Raw genomic sequence first — 14,042 nt, 5'->3', positions numbered from 1 at the left:
AGGAGTTTGAGATCAGCCTCGCCAACATGGCAAAACCCCATCTCTACAAAAAAATATAAAAATTAGCTGGGTATGGTGGCACATGCCTGTAGCCCCAGCTTCTCAGGAGGCTGAGGTGGGAGGATCACTCGAGCTGGGGAGGTGGAGGTTGCAGTAAGCTGAGGTTGCACTACTGTACTCCAGCCTGGGTGACAGAGCCAGACCCTATCTCGGAAAAAGAAAAAGAAAATAACCTGCTTCCCTTCCTCCTGGTCACATTCTTGTTTCCCCTTTTCAGTCCACAGAGTTGTCTGTCCACAGTTGGGAAATGAGATTTTTCATTAACTTAGTGAAGAAAATATGATAGCATGACGACTGGAAAGGCAAATAGTGTGCTATGTCAATGAAACAAAACCACAACTCCCAAAAGCAATGTTTTTAGTGCATATCATGATTAATGTTACACCAAAATGTGTTTTGGTTTCCATAGTGCAGTTCCTCAATCAGAAAGCCAGTTTTTATTCTGCTTATCTCCAGAGCTTTTGTTTGCCTTTTGCTCACCCTAGCCCCACTAAACCAGATAAAAAGACCAGAGAGCCTGGTTGAGATTACTCTTGGAGGAAGGCATCAGTTAAGGACACTGGAAAAGACAGGCTTTTTTGTTCTGGTTCCTAATGGAGTGGCTTCGGCTGTTCTTTCTCCATCCTGTATCATTTTACCAGGGGGCTGCATTTCCCTTTGCATTTCTGTTCAATTATCTCTGCATCATGGATTCATTCTCCACTCGTGCCAGGTAGGCTGGATGGCTATTTTTACTCTTATATCCAGAAATACGATAGTGACCGGGCGCGGTGGCTCACGCCTGTAATCCCTGCATTTTGGGAGGCTGAGACGGGCAGATCACTTGAGGCCAGGAGTTCGAGACCTGCCTGGCCAACATAGCGAAACCCTGTCTCTACTACAAATACAAAAAAAAATTAGCCAGGCATGGTGGCTCACGCCTATAGTTCCAGCTCCTCGGGAGGCTGAGGCAGGAGACTCGCTTAAGCCCAGGAGGTGGAGGTTGCAGTGAGCCGAGACTGCGCCATTGCACTCCAGCCTAGGCAATGGAGCAAGCCTCTACAAAAAAAAAAAAAAAAAAAAAAGAAAAGAAAAAGCCAGAAATACTATAGTACGGCAAAAAGCAGAGTAGACTGCAGATGTGAAGATTACAATACATTAATTACACTTGTTTTTAACTTACTGTCACTGTCACTGATTATTGATTGCTTGATAATGAGTATGTGTAATAGAGTAAAACTAAATTGGAAATTCACATCCTGTCTGCACCGACGTAAGTTTTGCTGGGTTCACGTTAAATGGCAAATGGATGAAAATAAACTCTCAGGAGAGACGGTAGTTGCAATGGTACAGGAATTCTCCAAATGGATACATCTCTGTCAACCATAGATCTCAGATATTCTTGAATAGACCTAATTTTATGGAATTTTATCATTTTCAATCAAATTACATTTCATACAAAGTTACATCAGTTTAAGTTTTATCATAACTAAATGTGATTTTTAAAGTGCCTTTATATGAATTCTCAGAGAAATGAAATAAGTCAAAATGAATCTTGTTAGATTAGCTATATGATCATTTGAAGTTCAAAAATTATTGTCACTAGAGATGTGATGACTTGATTATAATGATTTTTTAAATATCAAATAACCTCAACACATTAGAGACAGTACCTATCTTTTTAGATTGTTCATGTAAGATTTTATTTTTTTAACATAGACAAAAGGCAAGAACTTAACTGAATATAGAACAGAAATGGCGAGTGTATTGTTAACGTGGCTACATGATTTTCTGTTAAATTGAAAAGTCGCAAATACATTTTAAATTTTATTTATTTATGTATTTTTGGAGACAGAGTCTCTCTCTGTCACCCAAGCTGGAGTGCAATGGCACGATCTTGGCTCATTGCAACCTCCACCTCCTGGGCTTGAGGGATTCTCCTGCCTCAGCCTTTCCAGTAGCTGGGACTACAGGTGCACGCCACCATTCCCAGCTAATTTGAAATACATTTTTAAAAATAATTCCAACTTTTATTTTAGATTCAGGGGGTATATGGGTAGGTTTGTTACATGGGTATATTGTCTGATGCTGAGGTTTGAGGTACGATTGAGCCCATCACCCAGGTAGTGAGCACAGTACCCAACAGTAAGTTTTTCAACCCTTTTTCCTGGCAGTCCCTATTTTTAACAAGGTTTTGTGGAATGTCCTTTTGTAAAGTGAAAATCTGTTGCCAAAGGGCCACTTCCTAATAATTCACTTATTTTGGGAATTAGGATTTTTATATATTGGGTTTCTTAAATAAAATATAGCTGTATCTAACGATCAGTTAGGATTGTGGAATTTGATTAAACAATAGTATGATCACGTGTTCATGACTGTTAGATGGCCCTTAACTTCACTTATGGAGATTGGAGTTGGGGAACAGCTGTAAAGAAGTTTCCTTTTGAGAAAGAATCTCAAAACAATAAAGCAACGTGAGTGCAAAAATTAGGATTAATCCTCATGGAGTTACCTTAGGGTGAAGATTGCTTAGTTTCTGGCCAGACGCAGTGGCTCACACCTGTAATCCTAGTAATTGGGAGGCTAAGGCAAGTGGATAGCTTGAGCCCAGGCGTTTGAGACCTGCCTGGGCAACATGACAAAACCCCTGTCTCTACGAAAAGTACAAAAAATTAGCCAAGTGTGATGGTACACGCCTGTAGTCCCAGCTACTTAGGAGCCTGAGGCAGGAGGATGCCTTGAGCCCAAGAGGTTGAGGTTGTAGTAAGTCGTGATCATGCCACTGCACTCCAGCCTGGGCAGCAGGGCGAGACTGGAAATAAATAAAATAATAATAAAATAAAAATAAAAATAAAATAAAAAAGACTTCTCACTTTGGATTCAGCCTGTCAAAAAAATAAAAATAAAATAAAAAAGACTTCTCACTTTGGATTCAGCCTGTTGAGTCCTAACTCCCTCACCTAACTAAGTGTCCTTGTGTATGTGAATATACTTCACCCAAATGCCCTCTTCTTATCTATAAAACAGAAAACATAATGCCTATCTCACGAGGTTATTTTAAATATTAAATAAATATATTTCTCATAAAGGATTATTAGCACAATGCCTAGAATGAAACAAGCAATCGCTAAGTCACACATTCTACATTGTCCATGTACAGACAATTTAATATTTATAAAACTCCTAGGGAGCTGCCTCTGGGTGGGAGGGTTGCTGTGTAAAGGATAAATGTTCCCCCTTTTGTTTTCCCATAGCAGGGAAGTGAAGGACCACAGTGTTAACTGGGGCGTTAAGCGGGGAAGTTACCCCAAGCACAGGATCAAAGAGAAGCAAAGAAATGGCCCAGGCTTTTGAGTAACAGATGCTCTCACACTGAGACACTTAACGTTCTCCCCCAAGAAAAAAAGTGGGCCGGGCGCGGTGGCTCAAGCCTGTAATCCCAGCACTTTGTGAGGCCAAGACGGGCGGATCACGAGGTTAGGAGATCGACACCATCCTGGCTAACACGGTGAAACCCCGTCTCTACTAAAAAATACAAAAAACTAGCCGGGCGAGGTGGCGGGCGCCTGTAGTCCCAGCTGCTCCGGAGCCTGAGGCAGGAGAATGGCGTGAACCCGGGAGGCGGAGCTTGCAGTGAGCTGAGATCCGGCCACTGCACTCCAGCCTGGGCGACAGAGAGAGACTCTGCCTCAAAAAAAAAAAAAAAAAAAAGAAAAAAAGTGGTTCCTGCTAACCTGTGCCTGGCACTGTGCCCAGAGCCATGACACACATTTGCCTTGCAATGGTGTTTCCTGGTTCTGAGTTGGTAGAGAAATTCTAAGCTTCTTTGACTCGCTTTCCCTGACCAGTCAGTCCTTTCTTCTTTTCTTCTTTTCTTTTCTTTTTTTTCTCTCTCTCTCTCTTTTTTTTTTTTTTTTTGAGACGGAGTCTCTCTCTATCACCCAGGCTGGAATGCAGCAGTGTGATCTCAGCTCACTGCAACCTCTGCCTCCTGAGCTCAAGCCATTTTCCTGCCTCAGTCTCTCGAGTAGCTGGGATTACAGGGGCCCGCCACCGCGCCCTACTAATTTTTTTTTTTTGTATTTTTAGTAGAAACAAGGTTTCACCGTGTTAGCCAGGCTGGCCTTGAACTCCTGACTTCAAGTGATCTGCCCACCTCAGCCTCCCAAAGTGCTGGGATTACAAGCATGAGCCACCACTCCCAGCTATTCCACACTTTTTCTGACCCCTTCATTAAACTTTATTAATTTGGCACCAATTAAAAAACAAGCCTCCATATAATGCAGAAGGAAGAACCAAGTGTGCATAATGTGAACCTTCCCAGGCCTCTGCAGATCCGCATCTCCTTGGCTTCTGAGAGAGGCATGATTCACAAACCATTTCATCAATGTGGGTATTTTACAACATTAAAAAAAAACACTGGCCAGGCACCCTGGCTCACGCCTGTAATCCCAAGACTTTGGGAAGCCAAGGCAGGAGGATTGCATGAGTCTGGGAGTTCGAGACCAGCCTGGGCAACACGGCAAATCCCCATCTCTACAAAAAATATTTTAAAAATTAGCCAGGTATGGTGGTGTGTGCCAATAGTCCCAGCTACTAGGGAGGCTGAAGTGGGAGGATTTCTTGAGCTGGGGAGGTCAAGGCTGCAGTGAGTCATGATCGTGCCACTGCACTCCAGCCTGGGCAACAGGGACCCTGTCTTAAAAACAAGACAAACACTGCTCTTTTCCTCCCTGGCCACCTGAAAATTGGCCACTGTGATGAAAGACACAGCAGCTATCCAGACAAAGGAGTTCATAATCAACTGCAACGTCGGTGGAAACATATGGTCGTGGTCATCCTTCACTCTGGGAAGGCAACAGTACTGAGAAAGAAATTTGGGAAAAACTAGCCAAAATGTACAAGATCTCCTGGACATGATATATAAGATGGAGATCATCTTTGTATTTAGATTCTGACCGCATTTTGTTGTAGCAAGATAACTGGCATGATTTATGATTCCCTGGATTATGCAAAAAAAAAGTGAACCCAAGCGTAATCTTGCAAGACATAGCCCAGATGAGAGAAAACGACACCAAGAAAACAGCAAAAGGAATGCAAGGACAGAATGAAGAAAGTCAGGGGGCCCCAAAAGCCAGTGTTGGTGCTGACAAAAAGGAGTCCAGATTCTGCAATGGCCGGGCGCGGTGACTCACGCCTGTAACCCCAGGACTTTGGGAGGCTGAGATGGGCATATCACCTTAGGTACAGTGTCTTAACACTGTACCAGGAGTTTGAGACAGTGTCTAAGACTGAGGCCGGGAGTTAAAGAGCAGCCTGGCCAACATGGCGAAACCCCATCTCTACTAAAAATGCAAAAATTAGCCAGGCATAGTGGCAGGTGCCTGTAATCCCAGCTACTCCGGAGGCTGAGGTAGGAGGATCGCTTGAACCCGGGAGACAGAGGTTGCAGCGAGCCAAGGTCACACCACTGCACTCCAGCCCAGGCAACAGAGTGAGACTCCGTATAAAAAAAAGAAAAAAAGATTCAGCAATGACTTCATCTGCGGTGATTGTGGCGATTTTTCATGACAGGATATAATAAACTGCAACAAGCTTTTGGGTTTTTTTAGAGATAAGATCTTGCACTGTTACCCAGACTGGAGTGCAATGGTACGATCACGGCTCAAGTGTAGCCTCTAACTCCTGGGCTCAAGCGACCTTCCCCCCTCAGACTCCTGAGTAGCTAGGACTACAGGTGTGCCACCATGCATGGCTATTAAAAAAATTTTTTGTAGAGATGAGATCTTGCTATATTGCCCAGGCTGCTCTCAAACACTGGCCTCAAGTGATTTTCCCTCCTTGGACTCCCAGAGTGTTGAGATTACAAGTGTGAGCCACTGTGCCTGGCCTAAACTGTATAAACTTTAATAAAACAAAATCCTAACTTATAAGATCTTAAGATGCAGTAGTGAGGATGAAGGGTGGATATAAAGATTTTTCTGAGTTTTCACTTTTCAAAGGGAAGTATTGAGTCTCCTTTCTCTGTCAGCCTCTGGAATACTTCCGGGTAGCGTAACCCTGTGAAAAGGAAGGCGCTTGTCTTGAGAGGATGTCTTGGGCGCTCTTTTAGATCCTTTACACTAGGTTCACAGCACGTTTCAGTCAGACGACGTACCAGGAGATTTCAAAGATGTCTTTGCTAGCCAGACTTTCAGGACTGTCAGGGGCAGGTGGTGGAATACCTTGGGTGGGAATCGCTTGAATGGTGGGCATCAAAGAGAGAGGTTCCAGGGCCACTAAGGCAGAAATGAGATTTGTCTCCAGGCCAGGGATGTAGCTCATGCCTGTAATCCTAGCACTTTGGGAGGCCAAGGCAGGAGGATCGCTTGAGGCCAGGAGTTTGAGACTGGGCAACACACCAAGACCCCATCTCTAAAAAAATAAAAAGTTAACAGGCATGGTGGTGCATGCCTTTAGTCCATCCCAGGTGGGAGGATCACTGGAGCCCAGGAGGTCAAGGCTGTGGTGAGCCATGATTGCAACTCTGTACTCACCCTGGGAGACAGAAGGAGACCCTGTCTCAAAAAAAAAAAAAAAAAAAAAAAAAAGATTTGTCTCCAAGGCGGAGGTTTACAAATTTACCCTGGCTCTTTCTCCTGTGATTCTTTTCTTCTGAAGAACAAAAGGAAGGCCCCAGAGTGCTAACAGCACGGCTACTTTAGGTGTTGTGTGGGGCCTACCCAGATGGGGTTCCCTGGAGTGACATCTGCAGTGATTCCTTTGCTGCGTGGTTCTAAGTCATTTTCCCCAGGGTGTCCCTTCTCTTTCAGGTACCTCTTTCTCCTGGCTGGAGGAGGTGCCCTGGCCGTGGCTGCCATGGGTCCCTATGCCGTGCTCGTCTTCACCCCTGCTGTCTGCGCTGTGGCTCTCCTCTGTTCCCTGGACCCGCAGCAAGTCCACAGGTGGACCTTCTGCTTTCAGATGAGCTGGCAGACCTTGTGTCACCTGGGTCTGCACTACACTGAGTATTATCTGCATGAGCCTCCTTCCGTGAGGTAAGCAGCCTGTTCATTGGTCATGCTCAGCCCTCCCGCGGTTTGCTTGTACCATGGCGGTAGCAGAGAGAACCTGGGTGTTGGGTTGGAATCCTGATTCTTCCACATTTGACCAGTGTGACCTTGAGCAAGTCATTTTACCTCTTTCAGACTCATATCTTTTTCTGGAAAAAGACATGGGGCTAACAATAGTGTGTTGCAAGATTGTCGTGAATGTTAATTAACCACCCAATGGGTTCACCTTCTCCACTGCCTAGACAGACAGGGGAATTGCAATAGAGAAAGAGTAATTCCCAGAGAACTGGCTATGCAGGAGACAGGAGTTTTATTATTACTCCAAGCATTCAGGGTCATCATAATCAGCTTCCCCGAGCATTTGGGGATCAGAGTGTTTAAGGATAATTTGGTGGGTAGGGGGAGGCCAGTGAGTTGAGAGTGCTGATTGGTTGGGTTGGAGACGAAATCATAGGGAGTCGGAGCTGTCTTCTTGTACTGAGTCAGATCCTGGGTGGGGGCCACAAGATCAGATGAGCCAGTTTATCGATCTGGGCAGTACCAGCTGACCCATCAAGGGCAGGGTCTGCAAAATATCTCAAGCACTGATCTTAGGCCTTAGTATAGTAATGTTATCCCCAGGAGCAATTTGGGGAGGGTCAGAACCTTGTCATCTCCAGCTGCATGACTCCTAAACCATAATTTCTAATCTTCTGGCTAATTGTTAGTCCTACAAAGGCAGTCTAGTTTCCAGGCAAGAAGGGGGTTTGTTTTGGGAAAAGACTGTGATCGTCTTTGTTTTAAACTATAAGCTATAAACTAAGTTCCTCCCAAAACGAGTCCCAGGAATGAACAAGGACAGCTTGGAGGTTAGAAGCAAGATGGAGTTGGTTAGGTCAGACTTCTTTCATTGTCTCAGTGATAATTTTGCAATGGCAGTTTCATTAGAATGAATATAAATGTGATTCTGTGGCTAATCATCGCTGCCACGTGTTGCCTACCTGGTGCAGTGTTTGGCACTGAGCAGTAGCTGTCATTGTGCCTGAGAGGGAGGGCAAAGCAGGAATCCTAGAGCCCACAGAGCAGGCCTGCCCAGAAGTGACTCAGCACTGCCTGCCAGCCTCAGCACGGGCTGAGTGGACACTCCGCTCGCAGGTATCAATCTTCCCATGGTGGCTGCTGGGAGAGGCAGCTGCTGCGTCAGTGTTTCTCTTCCTTCAGACTCAGCTGTTCCCATCTTGCTGAAGAAGAATAGGCACCCCATCTAGAAAACAGAAATCAAGAGCTAATTACAGTCTAGAGAAGTGTTGTCATGAATCAGCAAGATCCATGAGATGAGGGGAAACATTGCTTTGTGATCTGGAGATCTCATGTTCCTGGCTCTCTCTGGTGATCACAGTTGGCTTCAGGGTCACTCGGTGCACAGAGGCTGTGATGCTCCATGTGGTCACCCATCTGATTCTAGCCTGTGGTTGGTTCACTTGCTTTGCCATCCTGACTATGCCCAGAATTTTTTTTTTTCCTATGAAGACTATTTTCAGCCGGGCACAGTGGCTCACTCCCGTAATCCCAACATTTTGGGAGGCCGAGGTGGGCAGATCACTTGAGGCCAGGAGTTCAAGACCAGCCTGGCCAACGTGGCGAAATCCCATATCTGCTAAAAATACAAAAATTAGCTGGGCATTGTGGCGGATGCCTGGAATCCCAGCTACTCGGGAGGCTGAGACAGGAGATTGCATCACTGCACTCCAGCCTGGGTGACAGAGGGAGACACTGTCTCAAAAAAAAAAAAAAAAAAAAAAAAAGACTATTTTCACCAAAAGCTTCAGGTTGGCTGCTCTAAGGAAAAGGCAAGATGGCAGGTGGGTGGGGTGTAGGAAGTACCAAATGGGATGGAGTGAATCAGGATTTCAGTAGGGAGCTGGGGCCTGATGGGGCTGGGAGGGCAAGTTGAATAAGAGCTGGCTGGATGTGAGGGAGGCTGGAGCAGACCTGGAATGGGGGGCTCTGCTAGTCGAGCAGGGCTGCTGCCATCACACGGTGCCACAGACTGGGTGGCTCAAACAACAGAAATTCATTTCCTCACAGTTCTGGAGGCTGAAAGTCAGTGATGATGGCGTCAGCAGGGCTGGGTTCTTCTGAGGCCATTCTCGTGGCTTGCAGGTGGCAGTGTCCCCCTGTGTCCGTGTGATGGTCACTCCTCTGTGCATGCATCAGTGTCCTAATTGTCTGTTCTCATAAGGACTCTGTGCATGTTAGATTAGCGCCCATCCTAATGACCTCACTGAACCTTAATCACATCTTCAAAGACCCTAACTCCACATACAGCCACATTCTGAGGCGTCAGGCCATTAGCACAGGAATTTTGGGGGCACATTCAGTCCATAAAAGAGAGTGAGTGAGCAGGGTTTGGTGGCATTTGGAGGCTACCTTGCTTCCAGTGAGAATCAGTCAAGTAAGCAGGTCAGTTTTTCTTAAATCTTCAGACACACGGATAGAGAGAGCAGCAGCTGGAAGACTGTTGTTTCCTCTCCACAGGACAGCGTTTCTGATTGTAGAGTGTGTCATTGTAATTTTCTTTCCTTTTTTTTTTTTTTTTTTTTTGAGACAGGTTCTTGCTCTGTTGCCCAGGCTGGAGTGCAGTGGCATGCTCATGGCTCACTGCAGCCTCGACCTCCTGGGCTCAAGCAATCCTCCCACCTCAGCCTCCTCAGTAGCTGGGACCACAGGCATGCGCCACCACATAGGGCTAATTTTTCATATTTTTTGTAGAAATGGGGTTTTGCCATGTTGCCCAGGCTAGTCTCAAACTCCTGGGCTCAAGTGATCAGCCCACCTCACCTCAGCCTCCCAAAGTGCTGGGATTACAGGCGTGAGCCACTGTGCCCAGCCTAATTTTCATTCGTTGTTCTCAATGATCTTGCCAGCAGGATCTTCGATGGTGAAGCAGTAAGAGCTCAGGTGATTGGTTAAGACCATATTTCAAATTGCTAATGGCTCAGCACACACTGTGATCCATTCCTCAGTACAAATCCCACATTAGGCAAAGTCTTACAGCCAGGGCCTGGTTTGTATTTAAAATCTTCAGCTTCCTATCTTTTCTTCACTACCAAGTTTTTGTTTCCTCTATGGCAAATTTCTCCCAAGTCTCTGATCCTAATCGTTGTAGGCCTTTCTTGGAAATATTATAATCAACATTGCCCACAATGTTCCTCATCATTCTCTTATTTGCATCTCTGACTAATATTTAATTTCCCCATTTACTTGATCCTGCCTGATGTCATCCTAAATAACAAACAGAAAGAGGCTCCCTAAAAGAAAATGATGGGGCTAGGCGTGGTGGCTCACACCTATAATCCCAGCCCTTTGGGAGACTGAGGCAGGTGGATCACTTGAGCCCAGGAGTTTGAGACCAGCCTGGCCAACATAGCGAAACCCTGTCTCTACAAAAATAACCCACAGAAATTAACTAGGTGTGGTAGCACATGTCTGTAGTCCCAGCTTCTCAGGAGGGAGAGAGGGGAGGATCACTTGAGTCTGGGAGGCAGTGGTTGCAGTGAGCCAATATGGTGCCGCTGCACTCCAGGCTGGTTGATAGAGTGAGACCGTGTCTCAGGAAAAACAACACAAGAAAAAAGAAAAGAAAAGAAAAAAACGATGCTTATGGCTGGGAGCAGTGGCTCACACCTGTAATCCTAGCACTTTGGGAGGCCAAGGCGGGCGGATCACCTGAGATCGGGAGTTCAAGACCAGCCTGGCAGACATGGCGAAACCCTGTCTCTACTAAAAATACAAAAATTAGCTGGGCGTGGTGGCGTGCACCTGTAATTGCAGCTACTCAGGAGGCTGAGGCAGGAGAATCGCTTGAACCCAGGAGGCAGCAAAGGTTGCAGTGGGCTGAGATTGCGCCACTGCACTCCAGCCTGGGCCACAGAGCGAGACTCCGTCTCCAAAAATAAAAAATAAGAAAAGAAAATGATACGTATTTAGGGATTGGCATTACAGTGGGAATATGTGTGCCATAGTATGTGTATTCAGGTAGGTAAAGGAAGACAAAGTTTTTGTTTGGATGGTTGGTTGGTTGGTTTTTTTGAGATGGAGTCTCGCTCTGTCACTAGGCTGGCATGCAGTGACACAATGTTAGCTCACTGCAACCTCCGCCTCCCAGATTCCAGCGATTCTCCTGCCTCAGCCTCCCGAGTAGCTGGGACTACAGGCACGCACCACCACGCCCAGCTAATTTTTGTATTTTTAGTAGAGATGGGGTTTCACCGTATTGGCCAGGAGGGTCTCGATCTCTTGACCTTGTTGATCCATCTGCCTCAGCCTCCCAAAGTGCTGAGATTACAGGTGTGAGCCACCGTGCCCAGCCAGTAAGAGAAAGTGTTTTAAGAGAAAAATAAGGAGGATTACATAACTGTGTTGAAATCATTATCCTTGAATACAGGATCAATGACAAGGGTGATGCCAGCCTGTGGTTGGGCGGGCAGTGGCTGGGCAGGTGACCTCACAAAAGTATTTTTTTGGGTAGGGTTGCAATGGTTTTTGTGCAAGGTTGTGGTTTTTGCAGTCTTTTGTGGTAGTTTTTGTTATCTGACATACAAGCATTGAGAACCCTCTCTTCATACCTTTCCCTGACTCTGTTTGTCAGAATTGTTTTGTTTTGTTTTGCTTTTTAACACAAGTGACTTCGTTTTTTTTTTTTTCTTTTTCTTTTTCTTTTTTTTTGAGACAGGGTCTCACTTGGATGCCTAGGCTGGAGTGCAGTGGTGCAATCATAGCTCACTGCAGCCTTGAACTCCTGGGCTCAAGGGTTCCACCCATGTCAGCCTCCCAAAGCGATGGGATTACAGGCATGACCCACTGCACCCAGCCATGATTCCATTTTTATTCCCACAGCTTTCAAATTGGAGTAGGGTGTGGTTCTGAATTAATTCAAGAGTCTTCAGCTGTTAAAGTAAAATTTCCCAGGCAAATTCTCCTATTCAGGATGAAAGATTTCAGGATAGAAGATGGGATGGATCTCTGAGATCCCTGGGAAGCTTCTCAAGTTGAACATGAGTGTAAATGTGTGCATCTTTTTTTCTTTAAAACAAACAAAATATATATGCAATATACATACATATTCCTATAGATATACATATACTTACTTATAAAAAACACATGATCATTACAAAAAATTCAAACAAAGCAAAAAGTGAAAGATCTTCTTATGCTAGTCTCATTCCCTAGAGGTAACTACTCTTAAAAGTTTGGGGTATATTAGTCTAGACTTAAGCTCCACTGTATACTTAAGATCTGTAAATATTGCTGGGGGTGGTGGCTCACACCTGTAATCCCAGTTTACACTCCCAAAGTGTAATCCCAGCACTTTGGGAGGCCGAGACTGGCAGATTGCTTAAGCCCAGGAGTTTGAGATCAGCCTGGGCAACATAGTAAGACCCCATCTCTATAAAAAATAAATAAGATTTATTTATTTTAAGATTTATTTTTTGTGGGGTCCTGCAGGCCATGAGATTAATCTTAGCTATACAGACCTATGTATTTCCTGTGAGATCATGTATGACAGACTGGAATAAAAGAAAGAGAATAAATACAGAGTGTTTTTATGTTTTTAAAAAAATTATCTTGCAGGTTCTGCATCACTCTTTCTTCTCTCATGCTCTTGACCCAGAGGGTCACGTCCCTCTCTCTGGACATTTGTGAGGGGAAAGTGGAGGCAGCATCCGGAGGCATCAGGAGCAGGAGCTTTTTGTCTGAGCATGTGTGTAAGGCACTGCCCTATTTCAGCTACTTGCTCTTTTTCCCTGCTCTCCTGGGAGGCTCTCTGTGCTCCTTCCAGCGATTTCAGGCTTGTGTTCAAGGGTCCAGTGCTTTGTATCCCAGGTACTCTTTCTGGGCTCTGAGCTGGAGGGGTCTGCAGATTCTTGGACTAGAATGCATCAACGTGGCAGTGAGCAGGATGGTGGATGCAGGAGCAGGACTGACCGATTGCCAGCAATTTGAGTGCATCTATGTTGTGTGGACCACAGCTGGGCTTTTCAAGCTCACCTACTACTCCCATTGGATCCTGGATGACTCCCTCCTCCACGCAGCGGGCTTTGGGTCTGAGCTTGGTCAGAGCCCCGGAGAGGAGGGATATATCCCCGATGCGGACATCTGGACCCTGGAAAGAACCCACAGGATATCTGTGTTTGCAAGAAAGTGGAACCAAAGCACAGCCCGATGGCTCCGACGGCTTGTATTCCAGCACAGCAGGGCTTGGCCGTTGTTGCAGACATTTGCCTTCTCTGCCTGGTGGCACGGACTCCATCCAGGACAGGTGTTTGGTTTCCTTTGCTGGGCCGTGATGGTGGAAGCTGACTACGTGATTCACTCCTTTGCCAATGAGTTTATCAGATCCTGGCCCATGAGGCTGTTCTACAGAACCCTCACCTGGGCCCACACCCAGTTGATCATTGCCTACATCATGCTGGCTGTGGAGGTCAGGAGCCTCTCCTCTCTCTGGTTGCTCTGTAATTCGTACAACAGTGTCTTTCCCATGGTGTACTGTATTCTGCTTTTGCTATTGGTGAAGAGAAAGCACAAATGTAAGTGACATCTTTCCCTGGCTTTCATCTTATACACCCATGAAACAGTTTAGAAAGTGCCAGATGACGCATCAATAATGCGTACATTTGAACTTTTCCATAATAAAAATTTTTCTAAAGTTTTAGATGAATATACCCAGTGACTTGCAGTAGGAATTTGTGTATCTACTTTAGCAAGCTATTCTGCTGGTACTGAGGATACGAAAGGGAAAAATATGTGGTTTCTTCCCATAAGGTTTACAGTCTAGATGGGGAAGCAAAGATTAAGTAAAGTGATACATAAAAACACAAGGTGCTGTGAACGAGATGGCAAACGCTCTATATATAGACACCCCAAAATTGAGTGTTCAGTTGGCCCACCTGATCCTGGAATGGGAGCTTT

At 45.5% G+C, this 14,042-nt stretch overlaps 1 protein-coding gene across 1 annotated transcript; it reads left to right on the top strand.

Annotated features, from left to right (window-relative positions):
- The first annotated feature begins 589 nt into the window (after positions 1-589).
- Positions 590-13,780, top strand: MBOAT4 (membrane bound ghrelin O-acyltransferase MBOAT4). Its single transcript, XM_005562975.5, has 3 exons — positions 590-772; positions 6,852-7,076; positions 12,705-13,780. Exons 1-3 carry the CDS (start codon positions 654-656, stop codon positions 13,666-13,668), a joined length of 1,308 nt encoding a protein of 435 aa, XP_005563032.3. The 5' UTR covers positions 590-653; the 3' UTR covers positions 13,669-13,780.
- The last annotated feature ends 262 nt before the right edge of the window (positions 13,781-14,042 follow it).

This window comes from Macaca fascicularis, chromosome 8 (genome assembly GCF_037993035.2).
Source record: "Macaca fascicularis isolate 582-1 chromosome 8, T2T-MFA8v1.1".
NCBI lineage: Eukaryota > Metazoa > Chordata > Mammalia > Primates > Cercopithecidae > Macaca > Macaca fascicularis.
The sequence above is the reverse complement of the archived record's forward strand: the minus strand, read 5'-3'. Positions and strand labels throughout refer to the sequence as shown.

Coding starts and splice junctions, on each gene's coding strand:
- MBOAT4 (XM_005562975.5), top strand. CDS start 654: ATGGAGTGGCTTCGGCTGTTCTTTCTCCATCCTGTATCATTTTACCAG. Junction 773..6,851: donor TCATTCTCCACTCGTGCCAG/GTAGGCTGGATG, acceptor CTTCTCTTTCAG/GTACCTCTTTCTCCTGGCTG. Junction 7,077..12,704: donor CATGAGCCTCCTTCCGTGAG/GTAAGCAGCCTG, acceptor ATTATCTTGCAG/GTTCTGCATCACTCTTTCTT.